The sequence below is a fragment of the Nothoprocta perdicaria genome, unplaced genomic scaffold (assembly GCF_003342845.1).
Source record: "Nothoprocta perdicaria isolate Ctin4 unplaced genomic scaffold, notPer1 scaffold_62, whole genome shotgun sequence".
NCBI lineage: Eukaryota > Metazoa > Chordata > Aves > Tinamiformes > Tinamidae > Nothoprocta > Nothoprocta perdicaria.
Genome location: NW_020455888.1, coordinates 1,885,261 through 1,909,678, shown reverse-complemented (window position 1 = coordinate 1,909,678; position 24,418 = coordinate 1,885,261). Strand labels below are relative to the sequence as shown.

The window sequence follows — 24,418 nt, the reverse complement described above, 5'->3', positions numbered from 1 at the left end:
TGACCTGCTGGCAACATCCTCCCGATGCAGGCCAGGATCCCATTGGCCTTCTTGGCCACGAGGGCACACTGCTCACTCATGGTTAACTTAGTGTCAACCAGGACTCCCAGGTCCCTCTCCGTGGAGGTGCTTTCCAGCAGGTAATAGGAGCACTCGCGTCGCCCAAACACTGGCAGTGCGGGGTGCAGATGCTGCTCTCARGGGCCTGCTCTCAGTGCTGGTAAAACCCTTCTCCTGCCTCGGCCACTCACATTTCAGAAAAGAGGCTCGGAAGCATCTCCAAGGCTATTGAGGGAGCTTCTCATATTTTGAGAAGCCAGATCCTACAAAAGCTTGAAACACGGGTGGGTTTCTCAAGGCTCCGTTGGTTTAACGCTTCTTTCCTGGGTGTGGGGGTGACATTTCGAAAGGCTGCAGTCAGCAGCACAGTAACCTCCCCCAGGGCAATTGCAGAACACCCTTTCCTTGCACGGTGCAGAGCACTCGGCGTGTGCCCTCCSCAGCTCTGAGGAGCAGTTCCCGCTGTATAAGGGAAAGGAATGCTTGAATGGGGAGAACAAGGGGACCGGAACTCAACTGTGCCTGCAGGGATGTAAATCCTGGAGGAAGCAGCGCGGTTGGCTGAGCACATAGAAGGTCACGGGCCCTGGAAGATAAACCGTCGGCACTGCCGCGTTATGCCAAAAAGCAACGTCTGCCCTCGGCGGCGTTCTTGAAATCCGCGGCTCCCAGCTAAGCATCCTCTGCTTAGGCTAAGCTGGAGCAGTAAATCAATATCCCTGACAGCAGGAATACTTGAAAACTACATTCATCCAGTTCACAGACTGTGGGCAAACCAAAACTCTGAGGGGTGTTTGACACACAGAGCCTGCTCTAATGAAAAGCACAGCCCCTTGCGTCTCAAACATMCTTCCTCTGGGCTCCAGCCCCGTCTCTTGTGCTGATATTTCTCCTTAGCTTGCCCTGAAACCAATCTGATGTTCACGCCAGGAGAAAGCTCATGTTCACTCAGCGTGAACAACTAGAGCAGCATCGAGATGAAAACAAGCGATACGGTGAACGCTGTGAAGAGAGATAAGTCTCTCCTAACATAAGCTCATAACATAAGCTCAAGTAATAAGCTTCCAGTAGGGAAGTCATCCGTAGGAAAGACAACAGTCTTTTGAGTTCTGCTCCCTTGCAAATTGAGAGGATCCCAACTGCACCTCTTCTTCATTAGAATAAGCCAAGCAAGCTTTGGGAGCAAAGGTAGAATAAGCCAAATAAACAAAAGGGAAAATAAGCTCCCTTTGGATGGAGGGATCCCCCAATCAAAGGAAATTGYTCCACCTGTAAAATTTCCGAGAACTCCACAATTTCTGAGCTAGAACCAACATCTTGAGAGCCACAGCCAAACTCTAACATCACTGAACTCTTGCATGCAGACTGTATGCAAAGAATGAAGCACATGTTTCTTCCAATTAGTGATCTCAATTAAGAAGCCAGTTATTTGGCTTCAAATTGACCCAGTTTCTAATTTTCATTCCTAGAGTACAAAACAGATAGTCCACACCTAGAAAAGCTTTCATTGACTGTACGGTCAATCACCAAATGAAGTCTACTGGAGCCAAACCTTGGAGGCTCTCCCAAAACTCTCCTTAGGAGGCTACACTGAGGTACATCAGCATTCTTCAGGATCCAGCTTTATTTGTATAAAGGTTTATAAACTCAGGCCGGCTTAGAGCCTTTATTCCTGCTCTATAACGTAACAGTGCTTCTAAGTTTTCAGCTAGTGCTGAAATGAAGTATTGGTTTCTGAAGGCATTGACCTTTTTAAGCATGCTAGGTCTAAGCTTAAATGACAAAATAAGGTCTCTGATTGAAAGAAAATACAGGTTATCAGAATGCAAGAGATAGATAAGAAATGAAAGAAAATGGTGATGTTAAGGCTCATAACTCCGCCTGGTCTAGTTGATGCTTTTTGAGTGCTTAAAGTTACCAATGACGGCAATTAGGCAGAAGATGGGAAAGGAGGCATCCCATTCAGCTCCATTTCTGCCAGCCCACTGCTCTCTGCCATTTAACAGGCAATTACCACGTAAATCACAGAAGCATTTCTCTTTAAAACCATTAAATCCATCTCTTTAAAACTCTACACAAGTGTGACAGGGTGGTCTCGGTGGGAGCATGCTCTAATTTCTGACAGACACTACAGGTTGGAGAGGAGACCACGCTCCCTACAAGGCAGGGAGCTGTGAGCTGAAGGCTCAAGCATCTGTGAAATCTAAAAGAAATTTTTACTTCTCAGTTTCCTAATTGAGAAAGACCTTATGCTACTTTACTGGCTTAATGCTTCATTTAACAACCAAATTGCGCAAATTAAAATAATAAATTTTGGGCTCCCCAAAGCCTCAGTAGATGCTCTGACCTTATTCTCTGGAATTCCTGACTGTGACTGCCAGTCTCCTTAAAAAAAAAGGAGAGGGGCAGAGTGGGCTTAACCTTATGAAAACAGGGGGAGGGAATTTAAATTCAGGCACTGCAGACCAATATATGCTTAAATTAGGATTTCACATAAAATCAATGTTGGGGCGTACCCTATCGTGCCCTTTGTCTACAGATAGATAAAGACATAAGGCTCCTAAGGTCAATGGTGTGAAAATTCTCTCTGCCTTAATTCTGTTCATTATGGAAAGGGCCCCTCTGAGCATCACCCTCTCAGCACAAGGGCGAGCAAGGGCTGTGAGGTAAATCATGTCCTAAGGACGAGCACAGCTGAGCAGACATTAAGCCTCTCCTGTAAAGGGCACCTTGTAAAAGGGCTTCCAACAGAGTAACGAGCCCCTTGTGGGACAGGGATACCCTTGATTGAAACCAGCAGCTCACAGCAGCTGCTGAGGGCAGCCTAGAAAAGGCTGTTCCTGGGTATCCCGTGCCCTTCCTCACATAAACATCAGTTGCTTATCCATAAGCTCCAGTCCCCAGCACTGCCACGAGGGTGCTGCAGCTCCAAGCCTCTCCTAAGCTTGCACTAACCCTCGGAGCTTGGCTGGGCAAATACTCCCCTAAGCACCGCGGCCGTGCAAGGAACAGCAACGCTCCARCACCGATGGGCTGAACGAAGGTGCCCGAGTGAGGGGCCCCTTTCATCCCTCTGCTCCGCGCCCCCCTGTGCCACCCCGTCTGTATAAACGCTCTTCTCATCCCCCAAGAATAAACAAAGCAGCGTCCCGTGACTGCCTGCGCTCGAGCCGTCACAGGGTACGGGCTCTGCTAACAGCAACGTTGCTGTTTTGCAGCGTGAAGGGTGCCAGCAGGAGCAAGGAGTCGGTGCTCTGGGMGGCAGCTAAGCCGAGGAGCTTCTGCGGCTTCAGCTGCGACCAGCTCAGCGACTCCAAGCAACGAGGCTCCCGCAGCAGCGCGGTGCTGGAGAAGATGAAAACGCGGCCCTCGCCTCCTCCCGACTACAGCTCCGTGCTCCTGTACGCTCAGCCACCCGTCTAGGTAGGCCAGGAGAGATGCACTSAAGTGAATTCTTCTTTTTCTAAACCCCTGCCAGTTTAAACATTTTGACTTGAGTAATTCTTAGCGACCCTACTATTAAAAAACTGCCCTTGGCTTCGTCTCAAGTGACCTGCTTTTCCACCAACTGCAAGAAACGTATACAAAATATAGTAAGATACTAACGCTTAGGCCCCGGCTTTCCCAGCACTGACGCCAACAGCTGCCACTAAAAGCGCCCGATACTTAAACTAGAAGGTCACCATTTCAGACAAAACCAGTTCAGTGGTTGGTGCCTGGCACCAGGGTTATTATTTCTACAGTCTTTAATGCTACAGTAACTCAGCCTCTGTTCAGATGTTCTGCTCAGGAACACCCTGGAATTTGCCCCCATAACTTGGGCCTACAGGGAGGCCACTTGCGTAGTGCTGGAAAATAAAGGACTGTTGGGGAAGAGGTGGACAAGAAGGGGACATTCCGCTGTTTTTAGGGAAAAAATATTTGAAAAACACAAGGGAAGGCTAATGCTTTGGGGAGTCTGCATTAGTTAGCTGGGGATGAGGCATGTGAAAGGTCTTACTCCTTTGGGTAACCAGAGAGAAGAGAGCAGGGGGGTCCTGCAAGGCCAAGACTGCGAACAYGAGTGGCAAAGCACCTTCGGCAAGGACACAAAAGAACGGAGATGAGAGCCAGGGCTGCAGTAACAGGGCCTAGAGATCACCTCCCTTCGGTCAAGCCTGCTGAAATCAAACAAACGCTCTTGAAGTTTTGCACTTTTTCAATACACCAACACACACACTGGAAACAAACAACAAGCTAAACACGTCAAGCCAAGCTTTGTCCGCAAGATCTAGTGGACCTTCTAACATTGCACTGATTATATCTTATTTATGGGAACCTGTCCGAAAGGACAGGTTGGCTACTAAACTGCATTTACTTTAAAGAAAGATTTGGTTATTAGAGTTTGAAAGGTTTAGTTAGAAATAAGACAAGCTCTTTGGAGAGTTAAGGCAGCTTCTCTATGAATGCAGTTGAATTTCCAGGTTAGTTAACAGTATATATGTACAGTAGAAGTGTATCATTTATTTGCAACAGGTTTTTGTATAGCATCTCAAAGGAAATGAATGTTCTTCATTTGAGAAGTGTAAGGATGCGCTATCCCCTCTTGCCTTTGAATGTAATATTAAAATGGCTTTTGGCCAATTAACAGTAGCACTGAGGGTTTCTGGATCAGCAACTACTGTCCAGTCTCAGTTTCCTGGGGCCCATTATAAACACACTAAAATGCTACTTAGAATACGATTCTGACCACACAAAATTCAATTTAAGGATTATGAGCTTGAACCACTAATAGAATGAAAAGCATGTCCATTTTTTATTTTAAACCTTCAAAGCTAAAAATACTCTTGTGAACATGAGAATTACTACAAACTCCTAAGCTACAGAGAGTCCATTCTAGATCTTTCTTGTCAAGAGATTATTGATTTTAAAGTATAACCTACTGCCCTGTCTCTTGCTGGTGAAGTGTATTCTACATTGGTCAAAACAAATGGAAATTCAAAGCAGCGTTTAGCTCCAACTTAGCTGTAATAATTGAGTGATAATGTATCTCTAAAAGGAAGTGTTTGCACAGTGTAAATATATAAATATGCTTTTTGTGCATAAATATTTAAGAAAACTGGACTACAAAAAGTACTTTTATATGATCTCTATGTTTCATTAGATATAACTCACTTTTATCTTGCATTTTTCTATCTTAATATAATGTACTCAGACTGCTGAATTCATATAATAAAGTTTGCTTTTGAAAGAGTGTACACAGATCTGCCATTTACATCTGTCCATGAATCCACCAAAAACACATAAAATGTACCCTTCCTACACAGCAAAGCTGTGCAATAAACCAGACTCAGTACATCTAAGAGATACTTACTGCCATCCAGAGCCAAATAAATAAATAACACAAACCCTACCTCCAGGAAAGTCTACGTTTCATGAGGGAGAAAACACGTTGACAGATATCCCCTTAACTGCCCCTTGGTCACGTCTGCAGCTAGAAGATGTGGGAGAGATGAAAGACAAGGAGAGCAGCTACAGCATCATCAACCCAAAGTTGTTCTGAACCTGCTGGGCCATTAGTGCCTCCAGCCTGGTAGAGGTTTCTTCTTCTCCACGGGCATTCTCCAAGTCCCTGCTCCTGAGACCAGAACCTGGTAAAGCTGCCACCACCTATACGTTCAATAATGCTCTCTGGTAGACAACACCAGAGGATCAGAGGGGACCTCCAAGCCATGCTGCAGCTCTGCAGAAGAACTAGGAGGAAGCTGAGAAGAAACCTTCTCCCGYGAGGTAGGTGAACATGGCAATACCTCCCACTGTAGGAGGTTCTGCACCTGCTGCTGGCCACTAGCAACAGAGAGACTGGACAAGTGCACCACGAAGCCTGCTGCAAATTCAGTCATATAGTAAATTTTCTACACAACAGTGCAACTCAATGGGCAATGACTCCACATGGAATATATGCAAGAAAAATGTTAACACTATCACATCGTGAAACTCGCACAAAATTTGGCATTACATAAAGATGGCTGGATGGCAGAGAAGATTTTAACCCACCACTAAATCACCTCACCTTTGCTGATTAACACTGAAGCTGTCAATCACTCCCCATGGGCAAGTTTTTAGAGAAACTAACACACCCTTGGGCAAAAAGGCTGAAATATGAAATGATAATATGAAAATATGCATATTTTTAAATACAGTTTTCAGAATTAGGACTTGCCTAGTAAAACAGAATTGATCTGACAGAAGTAGTTACTGCTTTGACTTGGGAGTTAAGGAAGTTTGTATTACTACACTTCTGGTGCACAGTGTCTATAAATTCTGGGATATCTGATGTTCTGTAAGTGACAAACACTAAAGATGCTTTGCGAATCCACATGGTTTAGACTCCACATTGGAAACAAGAGCGAATACAAAAGAACTAGAACAAAACCTAATTCCAGCACTGAAGTTGTGATGATGCTGATCCAACTTCCATACTTCATATGCCCAAAATAAAACTACAGTGTTTCTGGTATTCTTTATTAAAAATACTGCTGTACACATGAAGAATGAAAACAGGATTAAAGATGAGTAACACATATTGGGATCATGACATTAGAACTTAACATACCGGTGCTTTTTAGGGGAAGCTGTTGACACCTGAATTACTGAAACAAGGGCAAATCAAAAATACACAGGTACCCTCAACGAAATATTTACAATATAGTAAATACAGCAACAGAATTTAAAATAGGTACAAAAATTAAAACGACCAACATCACGTGATTTCAAAGGTTGTCCCTTCTGTGCTTTTTATCTGTGAAAATAGGAAGGTCAGAATTACATTTCCCATCTAGGGGGGCATCTCCTGGTGGTAGTATTATTATTATTATTWTTAGATACAGATACACAAATCTTCCTATGAATGGATCAAACTACAACTTTAGGACAACCTTCTAAATGGAATTAAAATGGGGTTGAAGGGCTCTCCCCCCAAAAAACACCCAGGTTGAACTTCAGACTGTTCAAATCATTCCCAAATATGGACCAAATGAAATAAATAAAAAACATTTTTTTTTTTTAAATGTATTACCTGACATCAAATATTTTCTGGCTGACATTGTTTATGTATGAAAACTTATTAGCTGTCTACCTTTTTATTTTTAAACCAAGTCCTGAGGTTACTAGGGGCTGAAGCGAACGGACATTATGCAGATACACACAAGTTTGCAATTTAGACATGTCTCGCAGAGGGTGATTTGCTGGTCTAAAAAGGATGAGAATTCAAGCCCTATTTTACCCCTGCCTTACACTTTCACAAAATATTGGTCCACAAATTAAATTTTCAAAGGTTCCCAAACCCCACAACTGAACAGATGATCCCCTTTCATTTTCAAAGAAAACAATACTGGAAAAAACCTCAGCCCGCTTATAAATTAAGCATTTCATATTTCTTCTAGAATACAAGTACTTCTTTTTTGTACAAAAGAATTACAATATGATTTGTCAAAAAACATATAAAAGACAGCTGCTCTTCCTCAAATACATGAGCTAATGATAAAAGACTGTTTTGCATGTTCACTTCTCAAAGTTCCTGTTCCTTTTACATTAAAAAGAACATTCTGGCAACTGTGATCGTTTGAATATTAAACATTATGCTCCTTTTAAAATTCATTCGATCAAATGCAACAATAATCGATTTTTCAACTCAACAACTGATGCTACCTAATGTGGATCCAACCACATTCTCTAAAATGTGTAAAGCATGTCCCTAGTCTTCAAAGCTTTCGATGTGAAGAGAGTTGCTTTTCTTGATGCAAGTCTCAAGGCGGCGGATCATTTTAAAGCTTATAAAAGTGGACAGAGAAATATTAAAAACTTCTCTGAAAACTACAAATATTGAGAATTATTAAAAGTGATGTCAGTAACATCAGTTGCAAGTGCTTAGAGTCTGTCCTGACCTTTTGAGTTTCCACATTTTCTTCATGGTGAGCACCCAGTGCTATTGAAACATTCAGTGCTGGGAAAGGATAGGTACAGTCTTCACTACTGCTTTAAGAAAGGAAATTCCTACATATTTGGCAGTCTTCAGTATCAAAGTGTAGGTGTTTAACTACAAATCCCATAAATACCCAAGCATGGAGAACAACTGCATGTCCGAATATTAGAAAGTTAACTGAGGAGGAAAATTCCAGACTTTTGAGACTGAATTACTTCAGGAATATTCATGTGTTGAGTATTATCAAAAGTAATATTACTTTGGGCTAAGCAGTGACTGCAAAGGCACAGCAGATCATTATCCCTCCAGATTCAGGCTGTAAAACTTGAAAAGCTCTTGATGCCAGACAACTGCTGTGTTTAGTTAATCTTCTTTTAACAGTGTCTTTGTATCTGTATCCAGTGTAGCGTACCATAATAAAGCTGTGGTTCAAAGAACAGAACTTTATACAAAAATTATATCGTAAATAAACCTAAAGTAATACACTCCTGAAACTTCAGGCATTTAAACACAATTTCTTTAAAAAAAACTATTAAAAAAATTGCATAAATGTAAATGCTTCTGCCTAGCATGAAAACGTACAAACAGTTTTTAAAAGGCGCTGGTTGTGTTTAGAGCAAATTTGATATGCTCCTTAAATCATAGATGCTTCTCATGATGCTATTTTCGTCACTTCGCTTAGACAATATTTAAATCAAATCAGAGGGGATTTCTTTCTTTTTCCTCTTTTTTTTTTTTTTTTTTTTGACAATTCACTGATACTTCACGTGATTTCTTTTTTAAAAAAAAAAAGTTTTGTCGTCTGGTTTGTTTCTTTCTTAAACAGTGGGTGGCATACAGAGCTTGCATACAACACACTTTTACAGAGGTTACAAACTAAACAGTAATTGATAGAACACAATTGCTATTAAATTATTTACCTGGTCCTTTATGCTATTCTGGGTGCAAATAATATCAAAATGAATAAATTTTGCTATATCCTCAGTGACAAAAATGTATCCCAGAAATGTCCTTGCAAAGAGTTTCCCTTAATAAGTATACAATGTGGCAAAACTTCAGAGATCAGAAAAGTCTTAAAAAAATTAAAATTAGTGCATATACAAGTGGAAAAAATAAAAGCAGGAACATCATGCACCTGATGTGTTCCTTAATCTAAAATAAATTCTTCACAGATAAAGCCTCCAATGGCAGCCTTAGCTCTAGGATAAGTGAAACATTCTTCCCTTCAAGTAACAGTGTACCTGACTGAAGTGCAAGCAGCTTTGCTCATCTCCTGTTTGTTTCCCAAATGTGAAATGAGATGACAACAACAATTCAGCTGTAGTGCAATTTGCTATTGGTTAAGTTCCTCAGCAATGTCCTGCATGCTTTCAGCAAATACTACAACTGACCATTTGCGGCTGCAATCAGTTCTTGAAAAGTATTTTCAAAGCAGCGTTTTAAATCGCTGTAAGTTACCACAAGTACACTCTTCTCATCTCTGGAAATGAGGCTTATTTTTTCTGGCACACCAGCATCTAACTGTAACAAGAATGCAAAAGATAAAATAAAAGACGTGTGAAAGAAATGGCAAAACATTTCCCCAATAACAAAAGCAATCGATTTCTTGGCAGGCCCCGTGTTTTGGTGCGGCTCGGATCCGCGAGCAGCACSGAAAGGAAGGATCCCAGTCGCACCAAAACATGGTGCTTGCCAAAAAATTGAGACATTTTGGTCTTAACCTAATGGACATTCCAGACCCTTGGTTATGTTACCACTGTTTTCTTCCCTTTTCACAGAGCTAATAATCCTGCAATACTATCTTCCACTGGACAGAAAACCTAGTATAATTTCCATATAGCTCCTGATGTACAAAGACATGCTCAACATTACATTCCCAGGTGATTTTACAATAGGATCCACAAGCCTCTTGGGAAAGTAGGTAAATTATTTCTTGCCCATTCTAAAACAAAGCGATTGATGGACCAACCCCAAGTAGTCTGAATAACAGTAGAAACCCAAACCTCATATTCTTGGCAATATTGCAAACAAACTGATTCCCTGATCTTCTGTATAATACATTTCCTTCCCCTGTTCTAAAGGAAAACATTACCTAGTTCCAATCCATAACCAAACAAATGAATCAGGCTTAAGAAAAAAACAAAGATTAGAAACCTGCTTCAAGATTAGCTTTCATTTTTTTCTGACTTGTCAAATTTAAAATTAAAAGTAATAGAAGAACTAAGTTACATGATCTTCCAAGTGACTTCCRAGCATCTTGTTACACTAATTTCATTAAAATTTCTTATAACGGGTGATGCAGACTTATTTTGTCTTAAAAATCTATTCAAGATACATGAAGCTACACAAACCTCTCTTATGGAAGCTACTGATTTCCTTTCATTAGGAAGTTTCAGAGACAGAGAGAAAAGTGGTGCTTTTAGATGCATATGTATGTTAGGTATGTACCGTTAATCCTAACTCAGAACATGGGAATAGAGTATAGATATCTATAGTAGATAGAGTAGCTGAACTTCCAACACTGTCTTTATGATCCCTTCACTTTACAAAAAGTGTTCATCAATGGGGAATTGTTGGACAWTTTTTTCAGGGCTGTTTTTGATAGCTGATATATTAATATTCCTAAATATGTGACACTATGAAATTTTTTGTCCCACAGTAAAAGGTCGGGCAGAGGTGAGTAGGACACGGCACTACTGAGAAAAATTTTGGAAAGACAAGCCCAACAGGATTAAATCAAAATACTGTCATGCTGTGATGAAAAGGAAAAGAAAATTAAAAAATAGATTTCACATCAAGTTCTTGTTCCACTGGCTGCTGTCTGGAGCAATGTACTACATGAACGAATTTCTACATTTTTTCCCCCCCCCATCAAAAGAGTGTTCTGAACAACCCCCTAAAACCTACAACTTCCCAAATTTAAAGATTTTACTTTAAATAACTTCAGGACAGGAGAAGGACAATCAGCTTTTAATTCTTGTAGAGCAGGATAAGACCATCTCTCTTTCAACATCCCCTATAGCATTCTGCCAACATTAAGATGTGTGTGAAATACACATCTATGTCTATGGTTCATACTGATACCATTTGATAATGATGATTTAACTTAATGAAATTGATATATGGAAGACTTGTATTAAGAAAACCACCTGTATGGGTTGATTTCTGTCCTCCTGTGGATCTTTTAGCTGAAGAGATTCCAAAAATGCCACACTTAAGGCGAAAAAAAATACTGTATTGCACGTATGTGTATATAAATTTTAAGTAAGAAAGGTGGCTCTCAGAACACAGCAGGAAAGGCCAAATAGCCCCTTTTCTAGCACACATCATGATCTCTGAGGTGCTTCCAGAGCTCATTTCCAAAGCACAGTTCTGCAGGCCTTACTTTTGTGTGCGGAGCCCACAACCAYGGAAGAGAAGAGCCTCTGTTTTAGAAGGTCAAGCCATGAGCATGAATAGGACAACCCATTCTTGGGCACAGTCTCTTCCCTGACCTACAAGTTCAGGAATATTCCTCTCGCTGTGGATCTGCGCTGGTCTCTGCTTTCAAATCACCATGGCACTGCACTGCATTGCCTAAATCAACAGGCTTTTATTCCATTGATTTTCTTTAGTCTTATCAATCTCTTTAATGTCGTTTTTAWAGTGACTGCAGACACCAATCCATAAGATGGAAAATGATGGTTAAAACTGCAAACCAGTAATCTGACAGGAGGTAAAGCTCATTTAGAGAAAAATTTAACTGCAGTTAGTCAGATGAGTCAGATGTTTCTAGTGCCAGAGGATCTAAATATATTCTAATTTTTCTCAAAGAGAAAACTGGTTGTTATCCTAAGTCTTAGAGAAAAAATAAATAAATAAAAACCCATAAAATACTGTGTATACTGTCAACATCTGCATCAACATTCTCTATGCAGCAAGTGGAATGACCAAGAAGCTATGAAAAAAGGATGAAGGAGCATCTTATTCTTCTATGACTTACTAAAGTTTGGGCAAGCAATGTCAAGTAAACTGAAAGCTGACCTACCAGTTAAGAAAAAAAATCACATGCTTTTTAATTTATGGAGCAAGACACGAAGCTCTACAGCTAATGAAGACCTCCTACGCTTCCCACTATTAATCGTGAAAGTGCCCAGCTGAAATTTTGCTAGTGGTGCAGTTTATGAAAAACTGCAAACAGCTTTGTTAACTCAACCTTGTCAAATGACGGGCTGGAGAAGCTACAGAAATACCAGAAATGGGCTTAGGGTTGTATGTCTCAGGAATCTGCCTCGCTAGCTAAGCCAGTTCTTGATTCTGCATGAAGTGCTAGTGCAGCCACAAGCCCTCCTGTCTCCTACTCTGGGCAGCACAGTTTAGGAGTGGATCCTCTTGCCTTATACCCACTGTCTGTGGTACCTGCATCAGCAGAAATCTCCCCCAGCTACAGGGTTTTTATGGATCCTTTATGCTGTGTTGAAAGACCAGAGTAGCATAAAGGGACCAGCATTGCTTATTCACAGTATTCAATGCGTTCTAAGATGAACAAGTTAATATTATATATCATGCTGTATTACTGAATTCCAAGGTTTAATATTAATATATTACTAAGTTTATTTAAAATAACCATGAATGCTTGCATATTAGTTTAGTGATTACATTGCTTTCATTCAAAATAGGGGAAAAATAACCATCAGTTAAAGCAACAGAATTAATCTGCCAGCAACAGCTTGCTTTGCAGTGGCACGTTATTTTAAAGCAAGTTAACCAAAAGAATTTGTAAAAGCTAGCACAAGTACAGTGTACCTTGTTAAGACATGAGATAATGTGACTGAGGTCAATCCAAGGAGTACCCGCTTCTGTCACCTGGTGGAAAAGGTGGTCTCGAAAGAGCTTTAGTAAATACCTGTCTCCAGTCTCCGACCACGTTGGGTCTTTCTGAAACCTGGTGTAAAGCAGAGACTTGTGTTAGACCTCAAAACACACATGCAAGAGAAACAAAGAAAACTTCAAAATCAACAGAAATCATACACCGACTCCTCAAACTAACCTAAGTGATCTTACTGCTCTGCTAAGACACCTGTTATAATTTGCAATTAAATTACAGTCTCCCTCCTGCCACAAGGATAGAAGATGACACATTCAAAGCCCGTGAAGCTAATGTCTTCTGCAAGGGACTGCAAAAAAAAAAGTAAGGGAAGAAAGTAGGAGACATCTTTACCAAGCTTGCCAGATAAATGTGAGAAACCAACATTAAACACAGCTGTGTTTTAACCCAAATCTACTGAACAGGGTGGAAAACAAACCACAAGCACTTAAGTTGTTTTACAGCAGTTGATGAACAGTAAACTGATAATTAAGTAGCTTAAAACAATTATCCATTTCATTTGCTATAGTTACAGAAGGCTATTGATTGCTTCAAAAACTGTTTTCAGTCACAAGAGACCACTAAGAATCTGTAATAACAGAAACAACTTTGATGCATATTTTTGCATTCTTCTCTCTTCCTYAACTTAGTGTTATAGTGAAAGCTGCTTCTCTCATTGTGTCAAGGTGTCTTAAATACTTTTCTTCTTCAGGGGCACAGACAGGGATCTTGAAATTTATGCTAGAAGAAACCTTGCATTACAAACTGAGTCTTAACGTACTACACTATGAAAACAAGTATTTCTTACTCTGGCCTCTCATTGATTGTTCCCAATTTTGCTAGAAGCCTAAACAACCTTCCATTTTGCACCTCCTAGAAAACAAGAAATAGGTTATTAGTTGAAGTTTCTGAATGAAGGACAAAATTAAGATATCTATGAGGAAAAAAGCTAAGCAAGTAGGAATGCCAGTGAAGCACAACGAATCACAATGATTTATCCTATGAAGATGGCACACATTTTCAGAAAGAGATCAAATGCTTTATTCCGTGTATTAGTAGTCAAATACTGATCTTTGCACTTCATATCCAAATTATAATGTGGAGATTTAACAAACAAAAACATTTCACTGCCTCAGCAGGAACTGGATCAGACAGATCTATTTCTGTGTGGAAACATAAGTCTAGTCTCTCATGTCTGTACCTACAGGCATGCTAAAATATAGTAAGGTTAGCAAGAATAATCTGCTAAAATATATACGGCTATCAAAACCAGCAGATATAAACAGTACAACAGTTTATTTCATCTCCCCTCTTCTTGATTACCTGATCTACCAACTTTTATTGAAAAATGCTTTGCAAGACATTATTAGTAAATACTATTTACAACAATAATATCAGACTGTAATTGGAATTCCAGTTGATTCCAAGTATCAGAAAAACGAAGTGTTTAAAAAAAAAAAAACCCAAAACAAAAACAACAAAAACCCTATGGTAAGGCTGTTTATTTTTATCTTACAGTAGTATAAATTCCATCTCCACCAATGATGGAGTCAAAGTAATCATAAAAAACTCATTCAAGAGACAGAAGATTAAATTTGTGAATGCTTATAATATATACAGTTGAAAAAAATCATACATTTTTTCTGTTTTGGCTAAGTTAGAAAAAATACACTTATATTTCATCCTAGCTTACTSCAAGGTGGATTAATCTAAGTAAAAGCTGTTCAAAGCTGGCAGGAAATTTTTCTCATGCTAATATTCATACTCTCCAGTGGCCCAGCTATTCATGCTAAGCTGCATCTCACCCCATGCATGATCATATTGATGTCAAATGAATTCCATCTGCAGCAGATTGCTGCACATCGCTGCGCAAACAAAGTAGGTGAGGGTGATAACAGTTTGACCCTCAGACATTGATTGTAGCTACAGTTAGGGACTGACAGGAGAGACAGTTAGGGACTGACAGCCCTAGCACAGGTCTGCCTATCCAGCATGTAAACCTCCAAATAACTTCTGGTATGTGGTCAAAGCCACATCTGAGAGGGTTACTGGCTTGCAAATTCCCCATGGTTTCAGATAAGCAACAACACAGGCTCTGTAGTKGCCCGGTGGTCCCTTTGCAGGCTTGGTAGCCAGTGCGGCTAGGAAAAATCCTGCACAGTGGCCCGGGGATGGGAGAAACTGAGGCTTTGGGTACTTGAACACTGCAGCTCGGAGATGATGGGAATATTAAGGGTGAGGAAGGAAAGGGACAAGGAGTGATAGGGTCAACTGCTGCAGCAAATAAAGGGGCATATGAGTAATGAAAACCCACAGCTCCAAAAAAGCACCAAATTATGAACTAAGTACCAAACACCTCCAGCTTCAGAAGTTCAAATGGCTGCTGGATGCTGGGAGAACATATGGAGATATCACCCATGCTAGCACCATTCTAATGCTCTTCCCTAAACTGCTTSAGGGCAGTAACAAAGAAAGGATACCAGGCTGGATGGGCCAAAGTGATACTGCAGCTCTCGTGTTACTAAGAATACAGTAGTACAAACAAGTTACAGTACAACAGCTAATTAGCAACTACTATTTATCACTGCCAGGTAAACAGCTGCTGGGGCCATATAACAGCCTGTATCTGTAGCAGCTCTGCTCTGCTGATAGCAGTTGCTATCAACACCTGACTGAAAATGAAGACTACTTAATGCAGATTAGAGGACAACCTCCATCCTGGTCATGTGGAAGGGTCCATCTGCTCAAGTTTGTTCAGGTGCATTGGGTGACCTTGACATGAAGTCATCTTGAACACCATCAGAGGAGGCACAGTGCTGTACTCTGCTAGAAACAGTGAGCACCCCTCACTGAGGGAGATCTGCATCCAAAGGAAACCTTATCCTGCTCTACTAGAGCACTTTGCTTCTGATAGATCTTTGATAACCTTTCACCAAGGAAGGAGAAATTGCTACTTAACAAGCCAATGTCATAGCAATGACAAAGCAGTCAAAATGGTCAGAAATCCTGGCCATTTAGAGAAAAAAAAATCATTAAATCCTTCAAAACTAAACACTCTACCCTATGTAAACCTTCAGCAATGCAAAATCCTGCCACGTATCTCAGTCTTGTGATCAATGGCTTCTGAGGAGCAGGTAAGGTAAAACTCAACGACCTTCCCGTTRAATGTGTATTGATAGTAACACATGAACGCAGCACAAAGCATTTCCTTGAGCACTTGATATCTTGACTGAATTTTACAGATTAACTAGACCCACAGAGCAATATGGGCAGATTGTGGTGCAAATGAGGATGACAACCCTTACTTCCATTATTCAGCATTCATTTGGAAAAGAAATAAGGAACAGGATACCAGCACTTAAATGTATTTTWAAAGTAGATTTGCTGCAGTACCAAACTTCCAATACAAACTATGTTTTAGTGTGTGATGAGGTATTTACTCTTGGTAAATACACTGCCTAATAGCAGTGGATCTTGGAGTTTGGGGAATTTGGTTATCTCGAGTTGGGAGTTCTTAACTTTGCAGGCAGATTGCTTGGGTTATTAAACAGCCTCAGGGAGGAGAGAAATGGAAAGAGGTCCAATACTACTTTCGGGTGCAGCTGTAGCAATGTTGACTATAAAGTCTTCCTGTAGGAATTACTGTGATTTACCTTTGCAAGGTCTTCCTCTATAACATCATTTCGCATTTGAGCGGCATCCAATTGAGTATAGAATCGTGCACCAATCATAGGCATGATATCGTTCACACTGCGAAGCCTGTTTTGGTCAGTCAGCAAATACCTGCCAAAACACGCCCCCCCAAAAAGGTTACTTTTTTTTTTTTTTTTTTTTAAACTGAGGAAGGGGACAGACATTACTACTTTTCCCTCATAAACTGTAAGGGGGAAGGACAAACACTGACTATACCTGAAAACAAACAGAAAATATTACACAAAGGAAAACTAGCACTTGAACCCACTGGTCCAAACAGAGTCCCTATTTCTGACTATCTTCCAAACCTGTCAGATACAAGACTTGGATACAGCTAGTAAGAGCAACAGGTTGTCTTCAGTACCAGATACTTAAAACACTGATGGCACATACCTTGGTTTTCCATTTAAGTCAAATATTAATAATTTCTTATTACCAGCCGTAACAACACTGAARGCATTTTTAATAGATATGCCATAAAATTACACATTATACCAGCTAACTTTAAATGGTAATGTTCAGCAATGCATTATCTGCACATGCAATGCCAGTAATTATTACTCTAATCTTACCTGCATTTGATAATATTATTTTGACATTTTCATCTTTACTTTGTAAAGTGTAATCATTTCAGAGATGCTTTTTATAAAATGTAACAGCAAACACATAATATCCAACTTACAAAATCAGATTCTTCAGATCAGAGGAATAGTTGATTGTCACTAATTCCATCGCTTTCTGCAAATTCTCTCTCTGAATTCCTGATAAAGAATTGCAAGCCAAAGCCAACACAACTTTCCCCAGGGAGATCAGATCTGCTTGCTAGCAGGGAAAACAGAGATGAGATGCAGAATAAAGGTAATTACCACCTGTAGYAATAGATACCATCTAAAGAAATAGTACTTCAGTAACCCTATACAAATAAATACAACAATTAAAGTAATTAACATGTACAGAGGAAAATCTGTCCTGACAACATTTTCTAGATATTATATTTAGTTTTAAGTTATTATAATGTAGCTGTTCTTAGTTTGAAGACAGCCCCAGGGAGAACTCCCACAGTGAGCAGAAGCTCTGAGAACAGGTTCTCCTAATTACTCGCACTCACCTCTGAGGGGGATGGAGGGGCTAGTGACAGAGAGTGCAAGTTTTCTCAATATGACACGCAGAACAGTGTGTCCAGAGTTATTCGTTAAGCCAGAAACAACCTCATGGAATATTTTCTTTACTTAGTGCAGTCAAGGGAAAGTCTCAGAGCAATTCTGAAGTGAAACGATGGAGTTCCTGACAGTGTTCATTGTCAGAATACCTAACACAACATAATTCCTTTATGTTTATGGCTACTTCTATCCAAACCGAGAGATACCAATTCTTGCTATTGCTATCCTTGCTACATACTATCTTTGCAATCGCTATCCTACGAATTTAAGTTTTCCAAAAGTTGGATAGTGACTTTTTACCTCAAAAGGTTTTCATCTCTAACGGCCAGGGTGCAAAGATATGAACTAACTGCCTGAACTAAGTGGAAAGAAATAAGCCTGTCRATCTGAAATATGTAGCAGCATCTCATTTTCTGCAGAATTTTTTTAGCATCACCTTCCTTACAAATGGAGCCTATTTGGCCAATTTTAATTTTTATAGGTTAAATCATCACCAGAAATTCAAGTTACACCAATTATTAAAGCCTTCCTCCAAAAACAGAAGCCTAATTTAGCAGCAGATACTAACATTCAAAATTAAAAGCTTCCTGATTTTTTTTCTACAGAAAGTCTTCTAGCTGCAGCACACAGCTTGGCTGCACCTTAAATATCTGCAGTTTTCCATGACTTATATCTCCTTTGACTGACTCTAAAGTTCAATCTGAAGAACTCAATTTAGTATTTTCTTTTTTAATAGGAAAAGAAAAAAGCCACTGAAAAAAAGATAATAAAAGAATACTGTGGGGAGGCTACTGTTTAGCAAAACTGCCATGATCTCCACGTTCTGGAGAACACAACATTCAGCAGAGAAAGAACACTCTGGTTCCAGAAATGCACCTTTTGTCCAARTGTTGCTCCTTATAGAAGTAACGACAACACTAAGTCTTGCCTAGAACGAGCCAAAGCACAGACACCCGCAGCCACTGCGAGCCCGGGCCCTGTCCCCTCATGGCGGCCGCCCCAGGGCGGAGCGGGCCGCCCCCTGCGGCCATGTCGCCTCACGCTGAGGCGCTGGGCGAGGAAAGCGCCTCCTGCTCTCTCCACATCCYGCTCTCCCCATGGCGGTGGCTGTGCTATGATTAAGCATCAAAATTCAAGCATGAATGAGCTACATGATAAGTGTTGAGAGGCAGGTTATGGGATGGAAAGCAATAAAAATGGAAAATAGGATGTGGAAAATGGAGAAAAAATATGGAGCACGTAATGGTGGAAGAGAAGGAAATGCAGAGGGAGCTGCATTTGCTGCACAAGGATTCCCAAGGACGCGTGTTTCTTTGTAGGAAAATTCAAAGAGGAATTAAACAGGCTAACAACCCACGCGTTGGTAGAAATCAAAACAGGTTTCCAACTACCATCCAAATCTACATAGACAGGGCACGGAATTTCCTAGGAGCTGAAGTAGACCTCATTTTGGTAAGGCAGAAATCCACATATCACTTTGAAGCCTCATCCTCCCTTTTATCACCTGTACAAGTTCAGCTCTTCCTACTTCATGTAGGAACAACTACTATTCCTTCTTCGAGTGGGGACACAAGATGACAACCCAGCATTCCTGCAGCAAGGAATACTAGTCCAAGGTATAGATGGACATCAGGTACAATCATCTCCCTGCTTATACCTTACATTGTGCTTTTAACAAATTTATGGATCACATTAATTCCTTTTGCTCTAGRCTTGCCATAGGGCTTCTATTGTGACCACTAAGTTATCTAAGTTAAACCACAATTTCAAAGTAAAATATTCCACCTTTTAAATCACAGAATGGATGAGGGTGGAAGRGACCTCTAGAGATCATCTTGTCCAAAATCAAGGTTACTTTTTTTGTTCAAAAGATATAATTTGAACTTAAACAATGACCATTTAAATAGTAAGTCAATTCATAATTGTAGCCTGTAGAAATTTCCGTTTAAGTTCCTGAGAGTTTTGGAGCTGTGCTAGTAAAGATTTTATCATATAAGCTGCTGAGAAATCCTGAATGGCATTAGACTAAAACCCAATCTACTGAAAACCCTTTTAGAAAGGGTCCTCCTCATTAACGTCTCAAAACTAATTGAAATAGCCCTTCCCCCCCCCTTCCTTCTGCATATGTATGTGTATGTACAAATATGTACACATACATACATCTTTAATATTAAAGATCTATGGCACAAAGCCAGAGGCCCTGGAGATATCTATTTCTATACAACTGGACTTATCAGCAAGCCATAAGCTAGTCAAACAAATCTTATTTTTGATTAAACCCGATTTCCACAAAACCTTTGAAACTGGCATTATTTTTGCTTAGCCCATCTTGTTAGAGCTCAGAAGGAAATGTTTCCCTGCTTTGCTTGGMTCAAAATCAAGCCACTCAGTCTACAATTCTGTGGATTCACTTATTCTTTTTAAGAACTGAAAGTACACTTGGCAGTTGCTCCAAATTCCTTGTTCTTTTTATTATGTTTTTTTTAAAACAGTATCAACGCTCCAGATACATCCTCAGCTGTTGCCTTTGAATTTGGGGGAGGGTTCTGTGTGTGCAAATTATTTTGACTTACTGAATTTAAAAATATTTACTCTGAGCAAATACACTCATATCTCTCATTAAATCAATAAAGCTTCTATTCTCTCTTCATATGGAAGAGCATTCATCTTCACTTCTTTCGAAATACAGCAATATTAAATAACRTTTTCTGCATCATCACATAGTTCTAGTATCTGTATCTAGTAATTAAGYGATATGACTCAAGGATTTTTTTTAACAGGTTTAACCATCCTGTTTTTAATGCAAGTGGCTATGCATATTTCACTGAATTTTCTTTTTTTTTTTGTAATCTTCCTTTATTGTTGTCCTTATTTAACTCTTACATGATCATAATAAATTAATCCATTTAACACAGTTTCTGAAAAACAGACTGTAAAGAACAATTGCATTCTTTCTGCATCACCCCCTTCTTAATCTCTTTTGAGGCCAAATTCTTTCCTATGTATATTAACAAGGGGAAATAGCCCCAAAGTGACAAATGCTCACAAAAATACCTTCGTCCATTGAGGACAGCAACAAGGAAATGCATATTAGCTGGGCAGTAAACCAAGAGATAACCTACATTTTTAACAGTCACAGGAATCCCAGAGGAATTCAGGAACTGGGTCATGGATCGAGAGGAAAAAGGACAGGCAGCAGCTGTTATTTTGTAATTTTATCTGGCTAGGGCACAGAGAGGTGGAGTATGATAAATGCCTCCTGGATTTCAAGGAACCCACACAGTCCAGAATCTCTGTAGGAACAAAACGGATTGTGAAAGCCCAACTCTTTCAGAGGAGGTGGCAAAAAGAAGTGTCTAACTCCTGACATTTTCTGACATTATCTATCTGTTCCAGGTCCGGAAACTTGAATAATTTTGATACTAACAAAGTATAAAACATGCCAACAAAATCCCTACACAAATCAAAACCAGGCAACCAACTCGTTTAGGACCATCAAGTGGTGGGCTATTAAGGTGTTAAATGCTTTTGAAAGATGGAACATAAAAATCATTAAATTTTAGGAACAGAATCCCTTACATCTATCCTTAGGATCTCTTAATTACTCTCCACTAAATGATGACCAAAATGCCCTCTGCATCAATATCTAGCGGGGGAAGGGGGAAATATCCTTTGATGTACTAAGTATGCCAAAAATTGCCTACTGTATCATTCATACACACAAAAAGCTGTGTTGTGGGTTGAGGTTTTGAATAAGCTAGTTTATGCCTGGCCAAAGTTCAAACATTTCATTTATTACTGGAAGACTGTGAATGAGCAATTTTCCCAGTGAATAAGCTCAATTAATAAAAATAAATTAACCCCCATTCCCTAGCGTGGCGTTTCACTCCATTACTGACAGGGTCTGAGATGCCTGCTGAACCAGGGCACTTCACCCCTAGGGGAAGTTGAGAAATGAGGCAACGTCACTGTCACTATGCACAGCGATACTCAGATGACCGAGGAATTTGTTAACACTAAAGGGCTTCTTCTCAATTCAGAAGTTACACAGGATCCACAGTTCTAAGAGCACCAGGAAGTAGTGAAAGATTAGAAAACTAAACAGATAGGCTAGGTGCTTTTATGAGTGAAGAARGCCTAAATGCATCCAGTTAAATATCTCTTAATCATCTGTGAACAGAGGCTTACTGCTCAGTTATTTTTGCTAAGGTAATAAACACTGACTGATCTCAAATTCTATTCACTGCAGAATATGACCCCAATTCTGTGATATTGTCATGTATCTATCAAGTCCAAGATCTCTGTAATGTTCCTCCCTTTCCTTTAGGGAAGGAAAAACTTGTGATTCACACTTTTCATTCAAGTTTGTTACAAGTTATTTTACAAGTACACTGGRGTACAGTTTAATTAAAATACTTTGCTTTCAGAAAGGTACTAAATTGGTTTTCCATTACAAGTAAGCTATCTTTAAATTCTCTGTTGTCTTACCTGAAACTGAGCCATTAATGCCAGAGGATTATTTTGACTGTTGTCAAATGTTAACACATCAAAGATTCCAACACAATTAACTCGTAACCTTTAGGAAAAAGAAGGAAAAAGGAAGAAGTGTAATTTTGCTGCTTGGTTCTTTCTTTAAGAACCAAGAACCAATATTTACAGCAGCAAATGCTATATTACACACACAAAAGAAAAAGGCATCTAAGTATTTAGGAGGCAAACTCCTAGTATGTAGAACATATTAATTTTATGAAGTGATACAATGCAACAGCCAGCCCCCAGTTTAGAAATAAATCAACAATAAATTCACAGGAGCAGAGCTGAAAGGGCTTTGAGGAAAACATGCAGGTCTCTCTGAACTGCATTTAATGAAATGTAAAGGAGATTGAATTTAATTGGCACGCTAAAACTTTTAAAAGAATTTTCTAGTTAAATTCCATAATTTCCCTAACAACAGGGCACGACCATGGTTATCATGAGCAGACACCACAGCAAGGAACCTACAAATMACTCTTTTGTTACCTTGTTTTGCCAGTTACTAGAATCTTTGTGGGATCCATAACTCGGCAGGCCAGGCCCGCGGTGTGAATGGTCCGTAGCGCCGAGCTGAGCTGCACAATATACGCCCAAATCAGAGACTCGGGAAGCAATCCAGCATGCTGCCGGGGCAGAGGTCCGTCATGCTGACCTGGAAGCAAGGGGGTTTAAGCAAAGCTTAGTATATTTTCAACTAGACAATTAGCTGGCTTATTCATTTCATTCAACCTGAAATCAATGGACAAGGAGAAATAAGCCTAGTATGCTTTCCTAGATACTTTTGGAAAGATAATAATCAGTTTTAAAATGCTAATAATTCCTTAGGCAATATGTTTTTCACTCTCATTCAGAAAATAGGTACTGTTTTTTAAATTTAGATCGGATGTTCATTACAAAAAGGGTAATTAATACTTAAAAAWTAGAGAAAATGGGTGGCAAAGCTCCAAACTATGCAGGTACTCCAGGAGCAAAAATACAAGTATTCTAACGCAACAAGTATGTATCATAATACGCACAATGAATCTGCAAAAGATCCTGTTTTGCCTCCTTTAATACTAGGAAAGCATAGAAATTAAATATTCTATATCCTCCAATAAAACATAAAAAAAACCCTAATTAATTTCAAACTGCATCATAAATCAAAATGACAGATATTGTGGCTACTTCTCACTGAACAAAATGCCATGTATGTCCAGCTGTGATCCAGCTCTCTGATAAAACATCACTCTGACCTTCATAGGCTGTGTGAACTCAATGCATCAAATCACTTCCCAAAGGAATCACAGTCCTCTCCTCAAAAAAGAGGAATTAATTTGTTGTAAAGCAACACCCAAATTGCATGCTGCAAACCACTATCTCCTAAGATATCTTCAATGAGGAAAAGTTGCTCCTGTTTATGTGGCACAAAGTGGAAGGAGAACGGAGAGCCCATCCAAAAGGGATCTTAATTTTAAAATGAGTGATATGAGACATTTCATAAAGCAGACTCTGTATTGACACCGTTAATTCTGGGACCAGGAATATCAGCTCTATTCAGGGCAATCACGCAAGCATCTCATTCAGTTGTGAACTGACTGCAACCTTTCCCCAAACACCTGTTTTTGGTTTCCTGTCCCCACTGCAAAGCACATGAACATTTCTGTGCACTTGCTAAATATGTTTTTATAYATTTCATATATTTTTTTAGCAAGGCCACAATGATATATATAAAACAAACAAAAAACTTTAGTTCATTCTGCTAGATTAAGGTGCTCTGGTTAATATTCTAAAGGTCAAGATGCTGCCTCCTTTAAACAGCAATAACCTTGGTCAGCCGACTGCAGGCTGCAGATAATGACACAGTCTTCGTTTATTCCTGGCCTCTTGATGAATTATTATATTAATTGTTTCCCACAAGCCAGCGTACCAGTACTCTCATTTAGCAAAATCTTCCCTTCATGATTCTCCCTTCTTTAGCATGACAAAAATTATGATTACATAAAATGACTGAAGAGATATAGGCTCCTTTAATTAACAGTCAAAGTTCCTTCAATATCTATTATTTGCTATCAAATACACATTTCMTTTGGTAAACAGCAGTATACCCGATGTGTGTAGCAGGAGCACACAGAGACACTGCAAGACAGGTATACCTATACAAACTCTAATTCTGCCTAAAACTGA

General features: G+C 39.7%; 2 protein-coding genes across 3 annotated transcripts in view; one reads left to right on the top strand and one right to left on the bottom strand.

Annotated features, from left to right (window-relative positions):
- Positions 1–3,931, top strand: part of FLT1 (fms related tyrosine kinase 1) — a 109,684-nt gene extending 105,753 nt beyond the window's left edge. Inside the window, exon 30 of the mRNA XM_026049819.1 lies at positions 3,279–3,931. Within this exon, the coding sequence (XP_025905604.1) occupies positions 3,279–3,483 (205 nt within the window). The 3' untranslated portion in view covers positions 3,484–3,931. The remainder of the gene's footprint in view (positions 1–3,278) is intronic.
- Positions 3,932–6,851: 2,920 nt separating this feature from the next.
- The window catches only part of PAN3 (poly(A) specific ribonuclease subunit PAN3), a 71,893-nt gene continuing 54,326 nt past the window's right edge, over positions 6,852–24,418 (bottom strand). For both annotated transcript variants that reach the window (XM_026049792.1, XM_026049793.1), the window contains exons 14-20: positions 22,742–22,907; positions 22,211–22,298; positions 17,245–17,384; positions 16,523–16,652; positions 13,678–13,742; positions 12,809–12,947; positions 6,852–9,544 (exon numbers count right to left, since the gene is read on the bottom strand). In XM_026049792.1, the coding sequence (XP_025905577.1) occupies positions 9,404–9,544; positions 12,809–12,947; positions 13,678–13,742; positions 16,523–16,652; positions 17,245–17,384; positions 22,211–22,298; positions 22,742–22,907 (869 nt within the window). In that variant the 3' untranslated portion in view covers positions 6,852–9,403. The remainder of the gene's footprint in view (positions 9,545–12,808; positions 12,948–13,677; positions 13,743–16,522; positions 16,653–17,244; positions 17,385–22,210; positions 22,299–22,741; positions 22,908–24,418) is intronic.